At 34.1% G+C, this 24,129-nt stretch overlaps 1 protein-coding gene across 18 annotated transcripts in view; it reads left to right on the top strand.

Moving 5' to 3' along the window:
• NRXN1 (neurexin 1) overlaps positions 1 to 24,129 on the top strand; it is a 1,252,733-nt gene that overhangs the window by 116,148 nt on the left and 1,112,456 nt on the right. For 12 of the 18 annotated variants that reach the window (XM_059891018.1, XM_059891016.1, XM_059891017.1 and 9 more), the window contains exons 3-4: positions 1,373 to 1,390; positions 4,705 to 4,734. The exons of 5 other annotated variants lie outside the window; for them this stretch is intronic. In XM_059891018.1, coding sequence (XP_059747001.1) covers positions 1,373 to 1,390; positions 4,705 to 4,734 — 48 coding nt within the window. 18 annotated transcript variants of the gene reach the window in all.

Raw genomic sequence — 24,129 nt, 5'->3', positions numbered from 1 at the left:
TGTAGGAAACGAACTACTTTGTAGAGGTGTTATTGTCTACATTTATCCATGTTCTATTATGTATTAAGTCCACATCAATAAATGTAGCTGTGTTGATATTTCAGTTTCCACTTAATATATTTTAAACAAAGTTGATGATTTTTTAGTTCATTAGTAACTTTGACTATTAAAAAGCTGTTTGTTGAAACCTATAAAATGATACATTTGCAGTTATTTTTTTTCTTTCAACTTAACAGCATTCACTGTTATCTTACTTTTTATAAATACTTTTCATCATGTACCCTCTTTTAAAAGCACAGCTAATTAAATATAAGAATACAACAAGAAATGTCAACATAGATATGCTTATTGTTGAAAACTTTTTCGTAAGTACCAAAATATTGCTCTCACCCTAGTGCCATAAAACAGTTTTTCCTTCTATTTCTTACCTAGATTCCAAGCCCTGTGTCTCAAATAGTACTTGAATTGCCTCATAGATATTAATAGTTTTATATTCCATACACTTACATTGATTATGTGTAGTTAAGACATGTAAAATCTGATTATATATGTTTGTATATACACATATGGAAATATACTTAATATATGAAAAATTTAAGTATTATATAGATATATGGACAAACAAGGGAATTTCACCCAATATTATCAGTATCTTAACTACATTCATATTCACACCCTAAACAGATGTACAAAGTGAATAAATCATTGTAAGCTTTGTCTTATGAACAGCTATCAAATGAATTTCTCTTGTAAAGATTACTTTTTCTACTTTATATTTTTGAAAATTGCAATACACTATTGTCATTTGTGAAAAAGTATGAACACATTATAAACTAAATTACAGATTTTAGGTACATAAATTTATGTGATGTTTTTTAAGGAAATAAATTTATTAGAAATATTTCAAGGCCATGATGTAAATAGATTACATATCTGATAGAATGGAATATCTTTAAGTGAAATTTCATGACTACTTGTCATGAACTTTCTTTTGTCCAAGTAAGTCAAAATTAAAAATAGAATCTTTTAGAACTGTTATAAAAAAGCTTTAGAAGTAATTGCTAGGATAACTGTGCTAGCAGCATATAAGAGTTATGTATGTTTTGCACAGGGCAATGAAAGACTTTTGAAAACTCCTTGCTCAGTACCCAGCAGTATTACTGAAATTTTGTCTCATATTCCTTAAATGCTGCCAGTGGGAGGGAACCTGCTTCCTGTGATTGTTTTTTTCCCCTTTGAATGGGAGCGATGGAGCACTTGCATGATGTGTTTGGTGCCTTGCATGAAAAAGACATGCAAAGGCAAGGTCTAGTCTGCATGCTGCTTAATGAATGTTTTTCCTTTTCTCTCCCTCCTTGTCATGTGCTTTCAGAAGACAACAATGTGGAAGGTGGGTGCTTTCTACTTTGTTTTCCAACTCTCATTTGCTTTTTATTTCTTAGTAATAGTAGAGTACATCTTGAATGTAGACGGTAAGTTGAACTTCTGAGTATTTGCTTATTTCTGGATTGTGTATCATTTTTCATCTAGAACACACACTTTCAACTCCCTTCAGCCCCAAGTGTATGAAACCCCTTCAACCTTAACTCCAGCCCTTGATGGACTTCAGCATCCCATATAAACCTTAGAATACTTATTTCAGTGTTCTCCATGGAAAAATGACACAATCTTGCTTCTTTTATTTTAAATGAAAAAAATATATCTTTGTGGTTTCCGAACCCAGTGCATGATTCTCCATTTTTTTTTCTTGATCAAAATGATTTCTTTTGTAAATTTTGAGCATTATTATATCATCTCTAGCCCATTGGTTTAGTTTCAAATGATTTGATTTTTAAAAAAAAACACAAAGTATAAGAGGCATAAATTTAGATTAAAAATAAGCCATTGGTTCATGGAAATGAAAGCATACTGCACTCCAGCATGATTACTGGTAAGTATATTTATAATATTCTATGTCTGTTAAGTAGAATTATGGTGTTTGTTCAAGGTATTCTAAAATTATCAAGAGATTTTGAGAAAGCTATACATTTTTCCTGTTGAATTCAACAAACTAAAACATGTTTCAACATCTTTTTTTAAATTAAAAAAAAAGGTAAAATATAGTTGATTTTCTATGTTGTGTTAGTTTCATATTTCAACATCCTTACCTTTAAGGAACTTAAATGCATTAGTTCACGTGCTGTAAAATTAATATGTAAAGGATAAAAATATGAAAAGAACTAGGAAGTGCAAAGAATTGTGAAAAGGAAATTGATGTCATATCACCTTACATAATCACAGCATTAGCAGTTCAGATTCCCTAGAAAAAGAGTCCCCATATAATGTAACAGATTAAAATTACTAAAATTTGATATCTCAAAGAACGATTCATGCTAATACAAAATTGATCAGTAGCAGATGTCAGCATATTATTTGTGATTATTTTGTGGATTCTTTCAATTGCTTAGTTGCCAAACATTTGTTTCATTATTTAAGTAAAACAAATTAAAAGTTTAAAAGAAATCACCAGTGAAAAATTTTCCAGGTGTTGCTTCTGTAAATGGCATCTTTTTTTCTACAGTATAATTTAAATAGCATGTGAGTGTGCACTTAGTAAAGATATTACCCTTACAGGTCTGACTGACATTGTTCAAAATCATTCTCATTTATAATTATGCATGTTATTTGAGTTCAAAAGGTTTTGTTTTTTTTTTTAAGTATCTTTTTGGCTTTTTCTTGTATTTCCTTAATCATCCTGTAAAAAGGTCTATGTTTTCATTCTTTTCTCTTTAAATCCAGTTGCATTCAAAGGGGCTTTGAAATCAGCTTAATGAGCATGTATGACTCTCTCCTTACACATCTCACGAAAAAAATTGACAAGATTTTCAGAGTATAGGCTCATAAACTATTGTAATAAAGTTTATTCTATCATTGGAGAAGGGAATGGCAACCCACTCCACTACTCTTTCCTGGAAAATTCCATGGATGGAGGAGCCTGGTAGGTTCCAGTCCATGGGATCGCAAAGAGTTTGACACGACTGAGCAACTTCACTTTATTTGATCATAATTTTTAATGTCTATGTTTATAACTCCACTTTGACCATATAGTCTAGCTGCCTTGGAGGTAGGGGTATAACACAAACAATGCAAATGTTATTCATATTTAAAAATTTCCATTCTTACTAAGGTAGTATTAAAAGCCATTAGAGGAATGTAAAAGTTACATCTTGCACAGAATTATTTCCCTGATTTATTTTACAAAAAAGTTATGAACTATTATTAGGAAATGTATAGTAATTTTTAAATGAAATTAAATGAAAAATTATATAACCTGGGCAGATAAGCTGCTACTCTTAAGCATATAAAGTATCATGAGTCACCAATGAATCATAAACTTTTTAAATTGATTGTGATTTTTATTTTGTTTAAAAATCTCTTAGAAAATATAAAAGAAACTAGATTACAGAAACATTGAACTACCGTGCTAAATAATTTTTATATCATAATTATATGATGATGTGTAATTGTGTCTGCCCACAGGAATGTGTAAATACCCCTTAAAATTTTAAGGACATAATACAGGTTATTTCAATACTGATTCAAGTAATATACAAAGCTGTTTAGCTCAAAGCCTCAAATATATTTGAACAGTGGGAAATGAAATACACATTTTATTAAATTTGTATGTATGCTTTATTTCTCTAGCATTTTCCCATATTCTTGAAATATGTAGGGATTGAAGTGTAACTTAATTTCTAAATTTAGAATAAAGAACTAGGAATTAATGCTGAAAAGTAGAACATATATTTATAGATAGTGAAATAACTTTTTAAAAGAAAATTACTAGTATTCTTTAGAAAAGGGGTAATCTTCAATCTAAAATTGTCAAGGAAGAATTAAAAATAATTTAAATAAACAAAAGGAATTCCATGTCCTTTTAGAAAACTATCTTGATGAAAGTATATCTTAAATATACTCATGTTAACTCATACTTTAATATTGAAGTAATGTTTAAGTAAAACGTTAAATAATTTTGTTTTCCATGGAAAATTACTTAAGCCTGTTTAAAGGTCATCCATTGTTTCTAAAAAAAAATCTCATTCCATAGTAAGTTCTAACTTTACAACTGCATGTCTGATGATCTCTTTTATATTTGAACAAGCTTATTCAGTTCCTAACTGTGTCAGACAAGGGGCCATTTCTGCATTATCATTTCAGTATGACTCAGGATGTGTTTTTCTTTTTTTCATTTAATTATGAAATGTCTCATTTTTTATGAGAGGAAAAAGATCAGACCCAGCCCATGTTTCAGGTATTCCCTTGGGTTTTTTTTTTTTTTTTTAATATAATTTCGTCACCAAAGAAGGCAAACCCTGTGGGGGCAGTGTTCAAAACAGCCTTATCAGAGGGCATGCAGGGCAGATGCAATATTTAAGGGATTGGTTGGCTTTTTAAGTCATGCTCTTATGCTGTTGAATGCTCCAGCTGATACATAGAAGATATACACAGTGCAGCATATGCAAGTGTTTAAATTGCAGTTCTATAAGTCTTTGCCCCAAAGCATTCCAACCCAGAGTTGAAAGAATGCTTTTGATTTGCCTCTGTGATACAGACACGTCTCATAGGAAACAAGATGTCTGTCACTGAACATTTTTGTCACTGTGACAACCCTGCCTTCCCGTGCTCCCTTGTTTATTGCTGACTGTGCTCTTGTTTCCCTTCAAGGTCTGGCGCACCTGATGATGGGCGACCAAGGTATGGGCTCTGTTCCTTTTCCACTCTGCTTTCAGTGTTTTCTTGTTCTCTAGCTGCTTTCAAACCATTGCTGCAAAGGATGGGCAAATGCTTGCAAGTTATCTGGCTGCAAATAAAATGCATACCTTTGTTCACATTTTTTCATGTGTTTTTCTCCCCTTTATTTGTTGGTTTGGTATTGGTTTGCTCCTTTGACTTTTATTTTCCTTCATTCTTGCACTATGTCTGCAAATAAATGAGACATAAGAACTTGTAATTGAAAGTTTCCATACATTTATCAGCATATGCAGCTAAAGGTAGTTATAGTAAAGAAAATCAGAGAACCATTAATATATGAAAGAAGATACTTGGTTTAATGTACTGCACCAAAAAGAGTCCATTTTTCACCCATGCATGGCAGTTTGGGAACATATGCAGACATCTTTGGCTTCTGGCTTCTTGAATGCTGAGTATAGTGTTCTACAAAATCAATACTTTTTCTACCTACAGGCATTGTGTATCTCTCCTTTTGTGTAGTCTTTTAAAGTGAGCATGGGCTTTCTAATTTCCTTGCACGTATTGCCTTAAAAAAAGGCAGATTTCTCAACATGTATTGATTATATCTCCATTTGTTTTCAAACTCTTATTTATACCTTCTTGTATATTTAATTTTCAAGAGTAGTACATTTACATATATTCATAATTCTTATTGTTGTTTCTCTCCTCTTTATTCTCTTTGTATGGAAACCCTTTCTTCATGGAACCATTTCATCAAATCCATAGGTAAAAGTAAAGGTATTACATTATTTTATTTCTTCTTAATATCATCTATATGAATAACAGTGTGTCTAAGTTATGCAAATATATTTAGACCTTTTGGCATTAGTAATGGGCACTGGGAGGTAGGTGTGAGTGGTAATGAATATTTTATGAATTGAAGGTAAGAAAAATCCATCAAAATGTTTCCCTCTGTATTTTCTTGCTCTTTAGAGTGTTTTTTTTTTTTTTTTTTGCATGTCAGCAGCTTATATAATTAGCATATTTAAAGATTAGTTACAGGTTTCAGTGTCAGTTTTTGCAGTATCATTTAATGGTAGTTAAATAATGAGTGTAGCCACCAGAAACATATCATCCTCAAATATTTAATTCTGGAGTACACCTGCACCAGCTATTCTGCCTAAGAATGTAAGTCAAAGCATGTGCGGCATTGAAATGGAACTGCTGCAGGCTCATCAGGCTGTGGTCTTCTAGATGTTATATAAACACATTGACTCCATGGTAACTCTAAAAGGTAGTGTCATAAAAGAAACAAAGGCTCAAGACAAAGGCTCAAAGACAAGCCTGCTCTTTCTTTTGTGCGTACTAACTTTGTTTTAAGAACATTGTCAACTAGGTATACATTTCTGCATCCCTTGGTAAGTCAGGCATGTGTATTCTTTGACAGTATTGGTGCCAAATTTAAAAGCATGCTTAGTTTGCCATTTAGAACCATCCACATTGTGTTTAATGTTTTCATTAAAAGAAAATAGATGATATGCAGTTGTGGTAAATATAAATATGTCTCATAGCCTTTAACCATTTTTAACTGTGTATTAATGAATGTGCCGTTGGTATCTAGTTTTGTTTTATTTTGGCTGTTTTAAACACAAGCATGTGTTTCTTTGAATTTTCTGAATCTCTCTTTTGCTCTGAATCTTAATCAGGGGAATTGGTACCAAAGCTCACAGTTCTCTCCCTTTACATTAGTGTCATCTAGCAGGGTAGCTTTTCTGTTTAAAAAAGGCCCAGAATATGAGTGTAGAAATAAGTAAGAGAGGATATCAAAGTTTTAAATGTGTAACATAGACCTTTAGAAACAAATGTTGTTTGAGTATTTTGAGCCAATAAAAAGAGAACATATGTTATTGCAGTTTGTATTTTGGTCAGCCATTTCGAATAATATAATTTAACCTTATTTTACACTTTCAGAAACTGTGAAAATGACAACATATATCAATTCTTTTAGAAATTTTGTGTACGATTTGGGATACTTTTTAAAATTCTTTCTTTTTTTTTTTTTTTTTGAGGCCAAACTACTGTTCCTTCCATTTCTGAAGTCGGCGTTTTCCCCCAAGTTCCTTAGTATAGGAATCAGGCTGACATAGAGGAAAATGTATTTATATTTTGTTTTACTAGCTGAGTGAAGTAAATGTATATGTGTTTGTATATGTGCATGCATATATTTGTATGAATGCATGTGTATACACAACTTTCTAAATATACATACACATATATATCAATTATGTTGTGAAAAAGTAACTCTTAAAAATAATACTCTAATTATATAACCATTTAGCTCTACATATGGGATAATTCATGTTTATGCTTACCTGATATTCATTTTGGTGTAATTAATGTTGAGTGTCACTTTATTCAGTTTTATTATGTCAGTCTTAAAAGTTTTCTATTGGCATGTGTGAAAATATTTTTGCTTTACCAGTTTTCATCAAATTTTATTTCTCAGTCAGCACAAAACTATACAGGCAGAAATTTGGTATTTACTTTACATTATTTTTCTGTTAATAGGGCTAGGATGCTTCTTGGTGTTAAATGGGAAATGAAGACTTTGAGATGGACTTGGGTATTTAAAACAGTGATCACCTTTACATGTTGGTTAAGCTATATATATATGCATATGCATATATATATATATATATATATATAAAATGAGAAACATGATTTGTAAGTCTGCATTAGTTGCAAATTAATTAAACAAATCTGCATTCTAGAACAAAAAATCCAATCTTGACTGTGATGAATCATAAATGAATGTCAATAAAATAGGGAATGAAAACATGGAAACAAATGGAAGTGCAGGGAGAGTGGTAAATAGTATGATCAGTGATGGGCATTCAGAAAAGATAAAGATAGTATGAATCAGGGTCTCCTTTAGGAGGCTATCCTTGCCTTGCACCACCTGTTGGAGGAGTCAAAAATGTCTAGAAACTTTACAGTGTAGCCTTTTGTATCATGTTAAATCCTAGTTGTGCATAAAATGTGTTAAATCTACCCTAATCTTAAATAACAGATTTGCATTGAAAATTCATGCTTCTCAAATCTTCCCATCAAATTTTAATCCTGAAACATTTTTTGGACCCTACATTTCTCTTTAGGTGTAGTGAATTCAGGTGCTCTGGAATAATCATTTGTGAATTAAAATCTTCCTTTATTGAATCCAGAAGCAAAACTGGGTTCAAGAATATTATTGCTATCGTTTTGGTATATTTTATATGGATTCTTAGGTATTTTCCGAACTTTTAAATGTCCAGTGACAGACAATTGTATTTCATTTTGTACATTTTAAAAAGGAACATTTCTTCTGATAATCTCCTTCATCCTCCTCCCCAGGCTTCTCTCTAGAGGTAAGCACTGGTATCACTTAGTTATATATCCTTACACAGTTGGTATGCATCCTTCCAAACTCTGTAATTATTTCTTCAGGGTTTGAAAATTGCAGAATTCCTTATCATATTGTATGACAAAAGCAGATAAGTCAGCTGGAGACGTGTTAGGGCTCATTGCTTTGCTGGCAGAATCAAAATGAATGAAATAAAAACTTTTTCACTCTTTTTGTAGACCATCTTGACTCATATTTTCACTTGGTCATTCTGTTTCACATTTTAGAGTTGATTATTTTGATTGGTTTTCATGTTTTCTAAATAATTACAGTTAGGAATAACCTTTATTTTCTTTGGGATAACTACGAGAGATAATATTCAGGGCCAACCAAACTCCCATTGGTTGTGGTTAGATAGATTCAAGCAGTCTTTGTGACACTGTGTTTGCTTTCTTTCTAGGTTTGAAATTTGCTGCTATTGTTAGGACTATTGACAATATTAACTTTATTTGAGAATCTAGATTTCTCTATTTGTCTGGGAAGGCAGTTTTTTGCTTGTTTTCTTCTATATATGTTTAAACTGGTCACTTCATTCTAACAATTGATTATATTTTACTCTAATGTTTGAGAAAAATGAATGACCATTTAAATCAGAAAATGTCAAATAAAGTTATACTGCAAATCCAGCCGTCATTGACTGGTTAAATAGCTGAGAAGCATAGGTTAATAATTGTCCATTAAATGATGATCAAAAGCATATATTTTACATCATAACAATTATTATAACTGTATATATTTATGTGAATGATTATATATTTAATGTCAACTTTTCCTAGTAGAATGTAAGCTCCATGAGAGCAGGAAGCTTGACTTTCTTTTTGACCATTGTATTTCCAGACTGTCTTTCTTACTGTATCTTGAACTTGCCATTCTCATGATTTAAGTATGTGTGTGTTGGGGGTGTATTGGAAAAGGTAGATATAGAGGAGGAGATGGAGGGTTTGTGGTGGGCATAGTAGAGGGTGGAAAAGTAAAAGGAAACTTGTAAAAATAACTAGAAAAAATTGTAGCAATAGATTATATTGAATGCTATCTCTACACTTCTTTTGTTTCCGATCATATCCTTTTTCAAAGCTACAGTATTTCTTTCTAATAAAATATCATTCTGGTATCACTTTAATATGTCTTAGCCGGTGAACAGCAATGGTCCTGTAAGGAAGTAAAAAGTCTGTGTGTTTTTGTGTTTGTAGGTTTTCAAAATTTTTAATGTGATTCACTGTCACAGTGGCAAATAATAAAGCTGTATTTTCTAACTTTCACTATTCATGTGATAGCAACACAGGACATTTCCTGAAATTCACATATAGTGTTTAACTAACTAATTAGTTTCCATGAGTTCTGAGTTCTTTTTTTTTTAACCTGTATCAATTGTGATGTACCATAAGACCTGTGTTTAAATTGGGTTTCAATTGGGTTAGCATTGCAAACTTTCAAACAAGCCAGAATTTGTCGTATCTGTGATATGTCTTAATGTGATATGAGCATATTTGCTATTCCTTTCATTTGTAAATCCTGCACTGTATTTGCAAAATAAGTTTCCATTTGACTCTTTCAAATGTTTATTGTTTGATTATCTGTGTTTCTCATGTTACTAGAAAGCCAAGGTATTACAACTATCAAGCATGTAACTACACATTTTAAAAGTTCCTAAATTTCATTGTTAGTGAAAATGAAGATCTTAAAATCGAATAACTGTAAAGAAAATACAGATTTTTCTCATAACCAATTCTGTTAATATCTATATATAGTTAGTTCCAGTCACCTAATTGATAAGCAGTATCAAAGATTATGTATTTAAAATTTTATCTGTAATGTCAAGCCACAACTAATATTCTATCTATTCTTGAAATAGACTTGATATTATTAATACTTAGAGAAAATAACATATTTAGTAGTATTATACATCTTCTTCTGTTTCCATAATTTTTGTTTCAACTATCATCTTTGTTTGTGACTAATTTGTCTGTGAAGTGCAGTTTCCAGTCACCAACGTCATGATGCCTGTTTGTTTTATAACTCGGAAATACATTTTACTGTGATATCTGATATAGAACTAATTTAGTTTTGAAAATATCATATCTCTCTTCTTTTGTATGGCTTCTGAAGTCATGTCTCCTCATTTAGCTTCAAAATATCAACTATTCTTCATTGCTCAGAAGCATTTTTGAGTGTTGACAGAATCTTAACTGTATTGAAATGCTTACATGTGGTTCATTTGCAACCGAGGCATAATTTATTTCTGTTTATCTATTGTGACTTCTATTGTTGCAGTATTAGAAGCTCCTCAGCCACAGAACATGGAAAGACCAGAATTTCGCTTCATGAAATAAGATATTAAATGTCTACTTCACTAATGTAATATACTTAGAAGGCTACATGACTGTTTAAAATTTGGTATTTATATTGTAGTCTTCTTTAGCCTACCTGCCTGTCAGTTCTGAGCACAATGAAGAAGAGCTACTGGAAGAGTAAATATTTCTGTATTACCTCTTGCTGCAATTTAATGGTTTTTATCATTATGTTTTTAGTAAGAAAAGCCCCAGCACCTTTTTTGTATCTTCACTCTTGGTTCTGTGATGAGAAGTTTCCCATTTACATACACAATTATGATATTGAATAACTGGTAAACTAAATAAGGATTTTGTTAAGCTTGTAGTGGATTAATTAATCCTCATTGAAGAGCACAGAAAGGATTCTTCACAGTTTAAAGAATGAGGTAGTATAAATATAACTTTAGATCCTTTACTGAAATAGATCATAAATAGCAAAAAAATTATTTTATATCATATTGAATATTAAAAGGATCATTTCTTTTCCAAAATAATGATTTCATCTTATTTATCCATGTTGAAATGTATTTTTGTTAATCTGAAGTGAAGTGAAAGTCTCTCTGTCATGTCTGATTCTTTGTGACCCCATGGACTTAGTCCAGGGAATTCTCCAGGCCAGAATACTGGAGTGGGTAGCCTTTCCCTTCTCCAGGGGATCTTCCTAACCCAGGAATTGAACCCAGGTCTTCCACATTGTAGGTGGATTCTTTATCAGCTGAGCCACAAGGGAACCCAAGAATACTGGAATGGGTAGCCTATCCATTCTCCAACGGATCTTCCCACCCAGGAATAGAACCGGGGTCTCCTGCATTGCAGGTGGATTCTTTACCAACTGAGCTATGAAGGAAGCCTAAATTAATGTAGGTTTAAAAAATCAAAATCTTTAGGCTGGTAAGAAGATATTTCTTAACTTGTCTTGGCCAGTGGTTTTAAAGAATACTGTAAATTACCCAGGATACTCATTAGCTCATATACTAAAGGGACTTGAATCTTCAACTAGAATCAGAACTTTGTAGCAGAAAACAACTTTTCAGATAATCTTTACAAATTGTTGACACTATTTTATTTGTAACATATAATAGGAGACATTGCTTATTGTGATAGGCAAAACACTGGAAATTTTGGCTAAAATAACTGATACAGACTTATCAACTCTAAGAAGACCTTAAGACTTTGCTCCACTTAAACACTAATAATCATGAAACAGGATTCTATCTTCTTATTTGAAAAATAAAGTTAGAGATAGTATGAAGGAAACTCATCATAAAGTATTATATAAGATGCTATTGTTGATTTGGGAGAATGGCATTGAAACATGTGTAATATATAAGAAACGAATCGCCAGTCCAGGTTCAATGCAGGATACAGGATGCCTGGGGCTGGTGCACAGGGATGACCCAGAGGGATGGTACAGGGAGGGAGGTGGGAGGGGGGTTCAGGATTGGGAACACGTGTACACCCGTGGCGGATTCATGTTGATGTATGGCAAACCAATACAATAGTGTAAAGTAATTAACCTCCAATTAAAATAAATAAATTTAAAAAAAACAGAAAAGAAAAAAAAAGATTCTATTGTTTCTCATTTTGAAGATTTCATTTTAGGGGAGTAAAACTCTATCTTATAACAAAGGACCAGTGTAGTGTGATACGTAAGTACCACAGTCATAAGACCTGTTCAAATCCTGCATTTGCTTTTTACTGACCCTGGGCAAATAATTCAGCCTCACATGTCTAAATCTTAGGATCTGTATTATTAGCTAATAAAAATACTCCATTCTCCAGTATGCTGTTTCATGACAAAATGCAAAAGTAAGTAAAAGATGGTTTCTATCAATGGTGATGCTAAAACATACTGTACACACTTAGATTAAGTGAATCTGAAAACTAATCTGTAATATGCCCAGGATTTTAAGATGTTATTAGTCTCAAAATCTGCCTATCCTATAAATACCCTATTTTTCATGATTCTATGATTAAGTTATAAATAACTAGACATCCGTGTCCTGATGGCTCATACTACAGAGAATAGTGACACAATTAAGCATGAAAGATTAATTCTACTCAACCATATTTAGATATCCCTATTTCTCTTTTACATTTTCACATTTCTCTCACATATAATGATGAAGTTGAAATAGATTGTCTTCCCTTTGAACAAAACTAGGAATTCTAGTTTCTTTATATGCTGTTCTTTAAATGCAAATTAATGAGCTGAAGGGGGCAGAAAGAAATATTTTCTTGTGGACTGGAAGTACCTCCTAGAGAAAAATTTTTTATGAATTAATGTTTAGCCTCATTAATGACTTAACAGAGTGATATATGATTTGAGTTTATACTACTTAGTCACCTGAAGACCAAATTTTCAAAGACAAGCTAATTAGGGCTTTCTCTTCTTTGATAGGTATCTTTGAGGGAAAAATAACATAATTACCTTGAGATACTTAAATAATTGCCTATACCTTCACATCCTTCAAGATTTTGCTCAAATGGCACCTGAGTCTCAAGAGACTTGTTTTGACAATCAAATTTAATACTATGATTTGCCCCTTTCCTGAACTCTCTTACTCTAGTCAGTTTATCTCCCGTAACAATTATCTTTTAACACGCTTTAAAATTTTAGCGTTTATTTTGCTTACTGTTTATCGTCTGGTTTACTTCAGCAAGAATATAAGACAGCAGAGATCTCTGCCCTTCTATATCTCTAGAGCCCCAGAACAGGGACTGGCACAAGTATGTATTCAATAATACATGTTTAATGACTGGCTGACTGATTATAAACAAGTTTATGGAATTTCTTTAAGATTTTATTTTGGATCCTTTTTTTTCTTTCCCATAATACCTTTACTTTCAAATTTATTTTTTCCTTTTTGCTTCAAGATAAATATTATAATAAAGGAAAAAGAAGATCAGTAAAACCAGGATTTTTCTCCTTTTGAGAAGGACTCAGATGACCCATTGGATCATCTTTGTTCTCTGCCCAATGTATGCAGGTGGAGTCACAGAATTTGGAAGGAATTTGAAAACCTCTCCATTAACCACTAATGATCAAGTCTTTAAAATTCCTCTAGTAATCAGGGATTATTAAAGGAATATTAAATGAATGTTTCAAGAAAGGGCTAAAAATTCATCTTTGTATATCTCTGTGTATATCAGTAAGAGGAAGAGGCTCCTACAAGTTTAGCTTCTAAGTGGCATGAATCATTGTGACTTTCAGTAATTACCTTTTGGCAGTTTGTGACAGAAGTTTCAAAGAATGAAATGGGTCCCCTTGTACTTTCCATTCATGTGACTTATCTAGTGCTTCTAATATTGAAAGATTCATTTTTCTCAGGCCCTCAAACAGCTATGTACACCCAAAGGGCCTTTGACTTTTTCCCAACCTGTGGATAAATGATCATATGTTCAACTAGATGATTTATCAAGTGGTCTAGATCTGCAGCCACCTGTCCTAAATTGTGGAGCCTTGAAGAATTGCAGTGGTAGGAAATCTCTGAATTAAAAATCAACAAGAAAACTGCAGTGCTGAAGGCCGCATTTTCCTTAAAATGAGTGCCTTACTATGTGTCCTTTTGTTGAAAATAGGGTTTGGAGTGAAATAGGGGGAGAGAAAAAGCGGGTGGGGAGAGAATTCTCTCTAGAAAGAATGAAAGTAGTTTCATTCAGTCTTAGTCATTATTGCTTTAATCACCAGAGATTTTTCTGTATGTGGGGCTGTGGCTTATGGTATATAGACATAGCTTTTCAGATGGATAATTTAGAGATGTTGGACATTAAGACATAAACACAAGGATAATAATAGTTACCACTTTTCAGAACACATCTTTACACATTCAAGTTATATCCACTTATATAACATGTGTACTCTGCTAAATGCAGTTTTAACTTTTCCTCCTGGCTTGTTTGCCTGTACCTATGATGACATCTGGTCCCATCACTTCATGGGAAATAGATGGGGAAACAGTGGAAACAGTGTCAGACTTTATTTTTTTGGGCTCCAAAATCACTGCAGATGGTGACTGCAGCCATGAAATTAAAAGATGCTTACTCCTTAGAAGGAAAATTATGACCAACCTAGATAGCATATTAAAAAGCAGAGACATTACTTTGCCAACAAAGGTCCATCTAGTCAAGGCTATGGTTTTTCCAGTAGTCATGTATGGATGTGAGAGTTGGACTGTGAAGAAAGCTGAGCGCCAAAGAATTGATGCTTTTGAACTGTGGTGTTGGAGAAGACTCTTGAGAGTCCCTTGGACTGCAGGGAGATCCAACCAGTCCATGTTAAAGAAGATCAGCCCTGTGTGTTCTTTGGAAGGAATGATGCTAAAGCTGAAACTCCAGTACTTTGGCCACCTCATGCGAAGAGTTGACTCACTGGAAAGGCTCTGATGCTGGGAGGGATTGGGGGCAGGAGGAGAAGGGGACGACAGAGGATGAGATGGCTGGATGGCATCACCGCCTCGATGGACATGAGTTTGGGTGAACTCTGGGAGTTGGTGATGGACAGGGAGGCCTGGTGTGCTGCAATTCATGGGGTCGCAAAGAGTTGGAATATGACTGAGCAACTGAACTGAACTGATGATGACATGATAGCTCATTCAGATTTGTAGCAGCTGAGGTAATCTCCAATAATTTTTAATGTAAAAAAAGTGCAGGCATATTATTACCAGAGATATGAAATAAGGATAGTAATTTCTTTCACCCTACAGAATTTTATTTTATTACATAACCCAGATACAGACCAGAAAATTAGGCTATTGAGATAGTAAAATGACTCATGTTATATGAAATTTCTAAGCAATATTTATTTTTTGGCCTGGATTACCTGGTCACCTGACCCAGTTTTCCATTTCATCTTCTGGACTTGGCATTATAAAGTCAGTAGACATTTGGAGAAAATTAAATAACTCCATTCAAGGAAACAATCAAATTTAGATTGGGCTAAAGTGCTGCCAGAGGGATGGAAATCCCTCAATTGGCCAATTGTGATTTAGTTCACAGGGAAATCCTCATTCACAAGCTAACCATAAGTTTTTTGCAGATGGCTGGTGGCAAAATACGCCAGAAATTCCTGCTTAGCTTAGTGAGCAGACATTTTTAATGCCATCCTGACTTAAAAGAATTACATGATGCTTTGTTGTAACTGTCTTTCCAATGATTATTTATTTAAATAAAAGAATGCATTATCTGACCAGCAGTCACAGGGCATAGAATTCAAATTCCTTCCCTGGCAGTGTGGTTGTATTTGCACTGATCCATCTGTACTTGCTGTGTCCAGTGACATTCTTTGTGAGAGGACTGGGTAAAATTAAGAGTCATTCAGTGCAGTGGAAAGAGAGAAGCCAGTTGGCTCAGATGAAAGCCAAAACTTGGACTAATGCAGGTGAGCCACTTTGGGTGCTCATTTGCCCTCTTATTGTAAGGTGTAATGTCGTGACCTCTTAGGCCAAACCACTGAACCTCTATTCTTCAACTACTTCAAATCTGTCATTCCCTAGTTAGAAGAATGCTTAAGGCTGGTCAAGTAGCCTACTTCCCTGTTAGAACATCTGAGCAGTCTTTGAAACACCATTACAAACCTTGACCTTGTTACCATTGTTCTGAGCCAGGGGTTCTCAGGTTGGCTGCCTAGCTCTCCCCCATCTCCCATCCCTGCTGCCCACCCCCAATCATCTGAAGCATATTTTTAAAATATATACATTTTCAAGGAACCTATCTGATAATTTTAATCAGTAGGTCTATGGTAGATTATGATCTTGTACCTTAAAAAGCCCCTTTTCAAGTGTCCAGAAAGCTGCTAAAGCAGAGCCATTATGTGCAATGTTACCAACTCAGCTAAATGGCTTTTGTCCTTTATATAAGCTGATTCTTGATCGTCATAGTGAGTGATGAAGGTTGTTTTTCTTTTGTTGTTTTTTTCTTTCCTTCCCCCCGACCCCCCGCAGGGCCACTGTGCCGTAGTCTATTCAATTTATATTATTTCTGTGTTGAAAGATTTTCCTTACTAATAAAAATATTATTATCTTGCTTTAAGAGAAGTTAGGCCTTGGTCCATTATGAAAGGACTAGCAGAGGAGATATGGTTATTCAGTTGGGCCTACTCTTTATCCTTGAAATTAAACAATTGGTTTTCACACAAGTAAAGATGTCACTGGGCTCTTTCCAACCTTGTGGTACATGTCATTAAAACTTTCATTGTGTAGAGTTCAAATACCTGCTTTTAAAAAAGAGAAAAAAAGATACAAATTGAATACATGGGAACATTTAAACTTTTGATATGATGCCCACCCATGGATACTTTGTAATATATTTTAGGATCATTGTCCATAATGGACCATGATAAAGTAATGCAGACAAAGGAAAAGCCAAACAACAAATGCCGAGTTCACATTTTAAAAAAGAAAAGGCCTCAAACATATTTCTAGACAATGGAAAAATTGATTATAATGACTTTCTTCTCTTTTTACTGAAGATTGTGGTGAAAGAGGTGTTAAATAAAACAGGAATATATAATTTCTACAAAGGTTATACTTTAGAGGGTAGAAATTTGGTCTCCGGAGTCTATTAAAAAAGAAGAGGTAGTGTTCTGAAATATTTAAGGAATGACAGACCCAGGCATAGAAATTAAGGGAAATAAATTATTAGATTTAAAAAAAATCTATAAAAGAAAGTGATTAAGGCATGATGTGAGCACAAACAAAACTGAGAGGAGTGCTGAAGGTGAGAAAGCCAAGCTCCAGAGGGATGGAGGCAAGAGGAGATGATCATGTGTGACAGCAAGATATTATTTCCATAGGTAGGAAGGTGTGCAAGAATAATGGCAGCAGCCTGGGAACACAGCTTCAGAAGTTAGGAAAGCTCTGTATATCCATGGGTACATATATCATGTGATTTGAGGGGGAGCCACAATTTTTTTCCTTGCCAAAGATGGCTCTTTCAGTAGGCCTGTCTTGTTTAAAAGTTTAAAAAAAAATACAGTATTTGAAGGTGCTGCATAGTTTTTTAACTAATTTATTTGTTCTTAAAAAGGGGTCTCATGAAATGGGACCATAGACCACTAGACAAATACTTTTTAATGTGAATGAAACATATCAGATGGGATTGTCCAGTCTTTGAGTGGACCTTAGTATGATCTAGGCACACTGGCTTGGCAGTTGCCTGGAGTCAAGGAAGAAGCAGAATCCACTCAAGGAAAGAATCTTATTTCTTGTCCAAAGATTAGCTACACTAGCAGCATACATTCGGTCATTGTATATACTATCCCTCCTATCCCAAACGTGGCATAGTGGATTTATTCAGTCCTAAGGACCATTGTTGCACCTAATATTTATTTTTATTATGAAATTTTCCTGCTGATTTGTATTCACTAATTTGTCAATAATTGCAATTAGAATGTGAAATCCTTGAAGGCAGATGTTTTGTTATTTCAGTTTTGTATTGAGGATAGAGCTTGGTTGGTAGATACTCAGTAAACCTTGTTGCAAAGCAAAAACCAAAAATCATAGAGAGAGGAATTGAGTAGACCTACATTTAGACCCTAGACTTGCTATCTCCTACTCTATGACTTGGGGAATTTATTTGACTTATAACTTCATTTTCCTCATCTGTAAAATGGAAACAATAAAATTTACCTCAGTTATGAGAATCACATGTATGACTATGAATAAAGTGTGTATTTCTAGAGCAGGGTAAACACTCAGTCATGGACGTGTAGTAGAATATTGGATGTATTACAGATAGATGATTTAAATGAAGTTAATTTTCAGAGACAGCAAAAGATAACTTAAAAAACTACATGAAGGAAAGATTTTTCTTAAAAATGGTCAAACACATTTGCCCTTTTTATATGTATTTTAAAGTACAGGTTTAAAACAGTTCACAGATGTTGAGCAAAGGAAGGGAAGGAGAGAGAAGAAATTGGAATGTGTGTGCGCGCGCGCACGCACGTGCGTGTGTGTGTGTGTGTGAGTCAGTTCAGTCACTCAGTCGTGCCCGACTCTTTGTGACCCCATCAACTTCGGCATGCCAAATTCCCTGTCCTTCACCAGCTCCCGGAGCTTGCCCAAACACATGTCCATCGAGTTGGTGATGCCATCCAACCAGCTTATTCTCTGTCGTCCCTCTCCTTCTGCCTTCAGTGTTTCCCAGCATCCACGTCTTTTCCAAGAAGTCAGTACTTTGCATCAGGTGGCCAAAGTATTGGAGTTTCAGCTTCAGCATCAGTCCTTCCAAAGAATATTCAGGACTGATTTCCTTTAGGATTGACTGGTTGGATCTCCTTGCAGTCCAAGGGACTCTCAAGAATCTTCTCCAACACCACAGTTCAAAAGCATCAATTTTTTGTGCTCACCTTTCTTTATAGTCCAACTTTCACATCCATACATGACTATTGGAAAAACCATAGCTTTGACTAGATGGACCTTTGTCGGCAAAATTAATCTGTGTGTGTGTGTGTGTGTGTGGTACACCCATTACATTTTGTTTTATAGTGATTTGTATTACTGTTCATTCAAAAAAATATCAGATGTGAAGTGAGCCTAAGAATGCTAAACAGGAAATAATTGTCATCGTTTTTGCCTCTGAATAACAAAGGCAAAATTTTTTCATTTATTTTTTTTAAAACTTCTTTGATTAGAGTATTAAGATTCTGTTAAAATGAGCTAGTTTTAGCATAAATCAGATAAGCTTTTTGTTCTAGATGGCTCAGTAAGAAAAAGCTCAGCTTGCTTTTGACTTGCTTTACTTAATTGCTTTTCTTCATTAAAAGAGATTATACAATGAAGAAAAAATAATAATTTCTTCCTGTCCTTGAATTCCCTTCCTGGCTGTGTTTTGGAGAGGTAGAAATTACATGAAAGTTATGAGAGTGATAATTATTAGAGAGTAAATGAAGCTTAGTGGAGGAAGGGGGATATTATTAGGGTGACTTGGTAAGTCTCTCGACACTTTGGACCTAGAGATAGCATTTAAATTAATAATAATTTACTAAGAGTCAGGAAGTATGTGGTAATCTGCCTTAAACCAAGGTAACTGTGAAATTTACAAAAATGAGAATCACAATAATTGCTTCAAAATGGAAAATGACTTAAATAATAGAATCATAAATTTAACTATAACTTTGGAAATTTCCTAGTCCAAATGCCTATTCAGCAAACTCCTCTGCTATTTCTGTGATGGGTGATGATGCAAACTCTGTTTACATTTTCGAAAGGAGGGTATGCTTGCTACCTCACAAAATAACAGTCTTGTTAAGGAGAGTTTTAATTATTAGAGTTTTTCCTTTTTTTGAATCAAAATCTGCCTACTGAAATTATTGCCAATTAGCCATCTGCATGTTGTTATTGCTGCTTCCTAAGATATTTATTGAGTTTCTCCAGTGTGCTGTGCTCTGTGTTTTCAGTTGATCTGGACAAACACATTCTAATTCCTCATTCACGCTAAAATAATAATTTCTATAAATATATCCCTCATCCTCACACCTAGACCCAAGTTTTTCTTTTCTAAATTTTATATCTTCAGTTTCTAAAACTATTTTTCACAGTGTTGAAATCCTTCCCAGATCCTTCCTATCTCGTCCTTCTGATCTGGATACACTCTATCTAATTGTCAATATTCTTAAAGTCAATTCTGAAATTAACCACAGTTCCTCAGATGAATGAGCAGAGATGGTAAAATGGAAGCATGCTTTTGTTTCTGGAAATAATGACACCTACAATCAAAAGTGTGTATGTGTGTGTTTTTCGTTATTTTTTTTTTGTCACTGTTATCGTTCTGTTGCCTCATACTGAACATTCATTCAGTTGAAATGTCCAAGTTTTTTTCTCGTACTTATAGGTCATCCTTCCCATTCTCTACTGAACAGTTAATATTATGAGCCTACTTCAAAGCATGAAACATAATTGTATTCAATTCCATTGTTAATCATTAAAAATAAATGTCCACTCAATGTTCTATGCAAGATGCTAGAAATATAAAACTAAATAAAGCATGATATGAAGCCAGGTATCTGTCCTGGAGAGATATGTAGCTCAGTAATAAGTAAAAACATGTTTTGCATGTGAGTTTCAACAGTTAAAACCTTTGAGATGGAAATTATTTACAAGGACCTATATTCCTCATTAACTAGATTTCATAAAATGACTTGTTCACTGGATTGAATTTGGAATGAAAACTGAACTTTTCCAGTCCTGTGGCCACTGCTGAGTTTTCCAAATTTGCTGGCGTATGGAATGGAGTATTTTCACAGCATCATCTTTTAGGATTTGAAATAACTCAGCTGGAATTCCATCACCTCCACTAGCTTTGCTCCTAGCAATGCTTCCTAAAGCCCACTAAACTTCACACTCCAGGATGTCTGGCTCTAGGTGAGTGATCACACTATCGTGGTTATCTGGGTCATTAAGAAATTTTTTGTATAGTTCTTCTATGGATTCTTGCCACCTCTTTTTAATATCTTCTGATTCTGTTAGGTCCATACCTTTTCTGTCTTTTATTGTGTCCATCTTTGCATGAAGTGCAACTACTCTGTGGTTAGATTAGATAGCTGTTACTTTGGTCAATAGTGTTAAAGTCAGGGATAGTTAAAATTTAGGTTGAAATCATCTGGTGGTGAATCCTATGAAAGCAAAGAAAGAGAAAGAAGAGTCCCCGAACTTATTACAGTATCATATTTGTTTTAGTTTATTTATTAAAAAGAAAAAACTTACAGCCCTGTCTAAATAAAAATACCTTTATTTTTCCTATTTATATTAGTCATGTAAAATAATATATTCATACCGGGTGGAAATATATACTTAATTTCTTAGTGTATGGAATGAAAGACACTTTTGCAAGTCCTTCACTTCCTCTTGCTCTTTAAATAATCCTGGTAGATTTTGTTGAGTTGAAGTAATAGATTAATACATTGAATCAGTACATTAATTTTCAGCTTTTAAAGTACTTTCTCATATATTCAGTTCAGTTCAGTTCAGTCACTCAGTTGTGTCCAACTCTTTGTGACCCCGTGGACTGTAGCACACCAGGCTTCCCTGTCCATCACCAATTTCCGAGCTTGCTCAAACTCATGTCCATCAAGTCAGCGATGCCATCCAACCATTTCATCCTCTGTCCCCTTCTCCTCCTTGCTTCAGTACTTCCCAGCATCAGGGTCTTTTTCAAGGAGTCAGTTCTTCACATCAGGTGGACAAAGTAGTGGAGCTTCAATTTCAGCATCAGTCCTTCCAATGAATATTCAGGACTGATTTCCTTTAGGATGGACTGGTTTGATCTCCTTGGCAATCCAAGGGACTCTCAAGAGTCTTCTCCAACACCATAGTTCAAAAACATCGATTCTTTGATGCTCAGCCTTCTTTATGGTCCAACTCTTACATCCATACATTACTGCTGGAAAACCGTAGCTTTAACTAGACAGACCTTTGTTGGCAAAGTAGTGTCTTTGCTTTCTAATAAGCTGTCTAGGTTTGTCATAGCTTTCCTTCCAAGGAGCAAGCATCTTTTAATTTCATGGCCGCAGTCACCATCTGCAGTGATTTTGGAGCCAAAAAAATAAATAAAGTCTGTCACTGTTTCCATTGTTTCCTCCTCTATTTGCCATGAAGTGATGGGACTGGATGCCATGATCTTTGGTTTTTGAATGTTGAGTTTTAAGCCAACTTTTTCACTCTATTCTTTCACATTCATCAAGAGGCTCTTTAGTTCCTCTTCACTTTCTCCCATATGGGTGGTGTCATCTGCGTATCTGAGATTATTGATATTTCCCCCAGCAATCTTGATTCCAGCTTGTGCTTCATCCAGCCTGGCATTTCACATTATGTACTCTGCATACAAGTTAAATAAGCAAGGTGACAATATGCAGCCTTGATTTACTCCTTTCCCAATTGGAACCAGTCTGTTGTTCTATGTCTGGTTCTAACTGTTGCCTCTTGACCTGCATACAGATTTCTCATGAGGCAGGCAAGGTGGTCTGGTATTCCTGTCTCTTTAAGAATTTTCTCATATATTATCTCATAACAACTGTCTCAGTTAAAGAGACATTGAAATTTGATTCCCTTGGCAGATGAGAAAATGTAATTGAGTAACTTTCCCAAGTTACAGGATGATGGCAAAGTCAGAAATGGATAGTGAAAAAAAAAAAAAAAAAAGAAATGGATAGTGATCCTAACTTCCCAGCCTAAGGCCAAGCTACATCATTCATGGATTTTTGAGGATGGAGTAATACAAGGCAGGCCATCCTGAAGGAGAGCAGAAGATGTACTATTTCTAAGTAAATCCAGTGCTTTATCACAAACTTATTAGAAAACAAAATTAACTTATACCAAATTTTTTACTGACACTATTTTCCAAGGTGAGCTGCAGTGAATTCTGTTTTAGAGTCATGAAAATCTTTCTTTTGTAATATGTGTATGGATTTAGTACTTGAACATTAATGTCCCACCCCTTTTTGTTCCTGAGAAACCTTGTTTTTATTCTTCCATTCTGAACTCAGAATATGATTCAGCATCCTTATGTGTATCTATTTTTACTTCAGTGGTTCTTTGTAAGCAAAATGGTTAAAATGTTTTTGTATAATGAATATTGCTATGAATAAACTGTTTATCTTGTCCATCTGGTTGAATAAAGATGAAAGAAATCTAGAAAGATTTCTAGATTCTGATGTAGGAGTTAATGATGTTTAAGATTTGTCATGATCTAATATAGTCATCCATCTCAGTGGCCATTTGAGATTATGTTCTTCCACGGTGAGGTGGGGTGGGGAGCAGGGAAGTATGTTTGTATACTCATTTCCTGAATCTAATGGCTCTAACTTGGATTTGGAAAACTACATCATTTTCCAACTGAATTCTGGATTAGCCCAGAAGTAGGCAGTGCTCTATTCATGTTTCTGGGAATGACAGCACATGGGGGCTTTTCTAATCCCTTAGTGTCTTCTATTTGTCACACATCTTGCAGTGACAGATAAAACCCTTCTGTGAACACTTTGAAAACCTAAAAGAAGACAGTTTGATGAATATAAATTAGCAATGGTATTATCATAATTCACATTTACTAAAGGAAATGGAGACTGTTGGAAATTCCTTTTGTTGTTTAATCTTTTGGATTACCTAGTTTTCCAAATTGCATTTTCTCCATAATGCATTTCTGCATTTGTTCCATTGAACTGATGTTGAACGTTCTTTTGAAGAACATAACATTTATTTGAAGTTACTTAGTGAAGTAATTTCTTGCATGTTAATTTTCTACTAGAACCCCAGGTAAGGAACATGGAAAACATAATCAGCTCCTTCATCTTTGTTTTCTTTATTGGATTTTAATTCATTTTAACACACTCAACTCTAAATTTATGAAACCCCCTCCTGTGGGCTCAGAAGAACTGGAAAATAAGCAGAACAAGGTCAAGGTACTTCTATTTTAATGGTGAGGAAAAAAAGTTAAAGATGTAAACAAGAAAATATATAGTGTGTCAGATGATATCACATTTTATGGAGAAAAATAAAACATGAGTGGGACCCAAGAGTGCACAGATGGGAAACAAGTGTAATTTTTGTGTTTGTCAAAGAGTCTCAATTGTATGACATTTGAGAAGACACCTGAAGGAGTTGATTCAAAATGTGTTCAGTCTTTTTGTTTCATAGGAAACAATGTTTCTTTCTACCT

The sequence above is a fragment of the Bos taurus genome, chromosome 11, assembly GCF_002263795.3.
Source record: "Bos taurus isolate L1 Dominette 01449 registration number 42190680 breed Hereford chromosome 11, ARS-UCD2.0, whole genome shotgun sequence".
In the NCBI taxonomy this organism is placed as follows: Eukaryota; Metazoa; Chordata; class Mammalia; order Artiodactyla; family Bovidae; genus Bos; species Bos taurus.
This window is presented reverse-complemented; position numbering and strand designations above follow the sequence as displayed.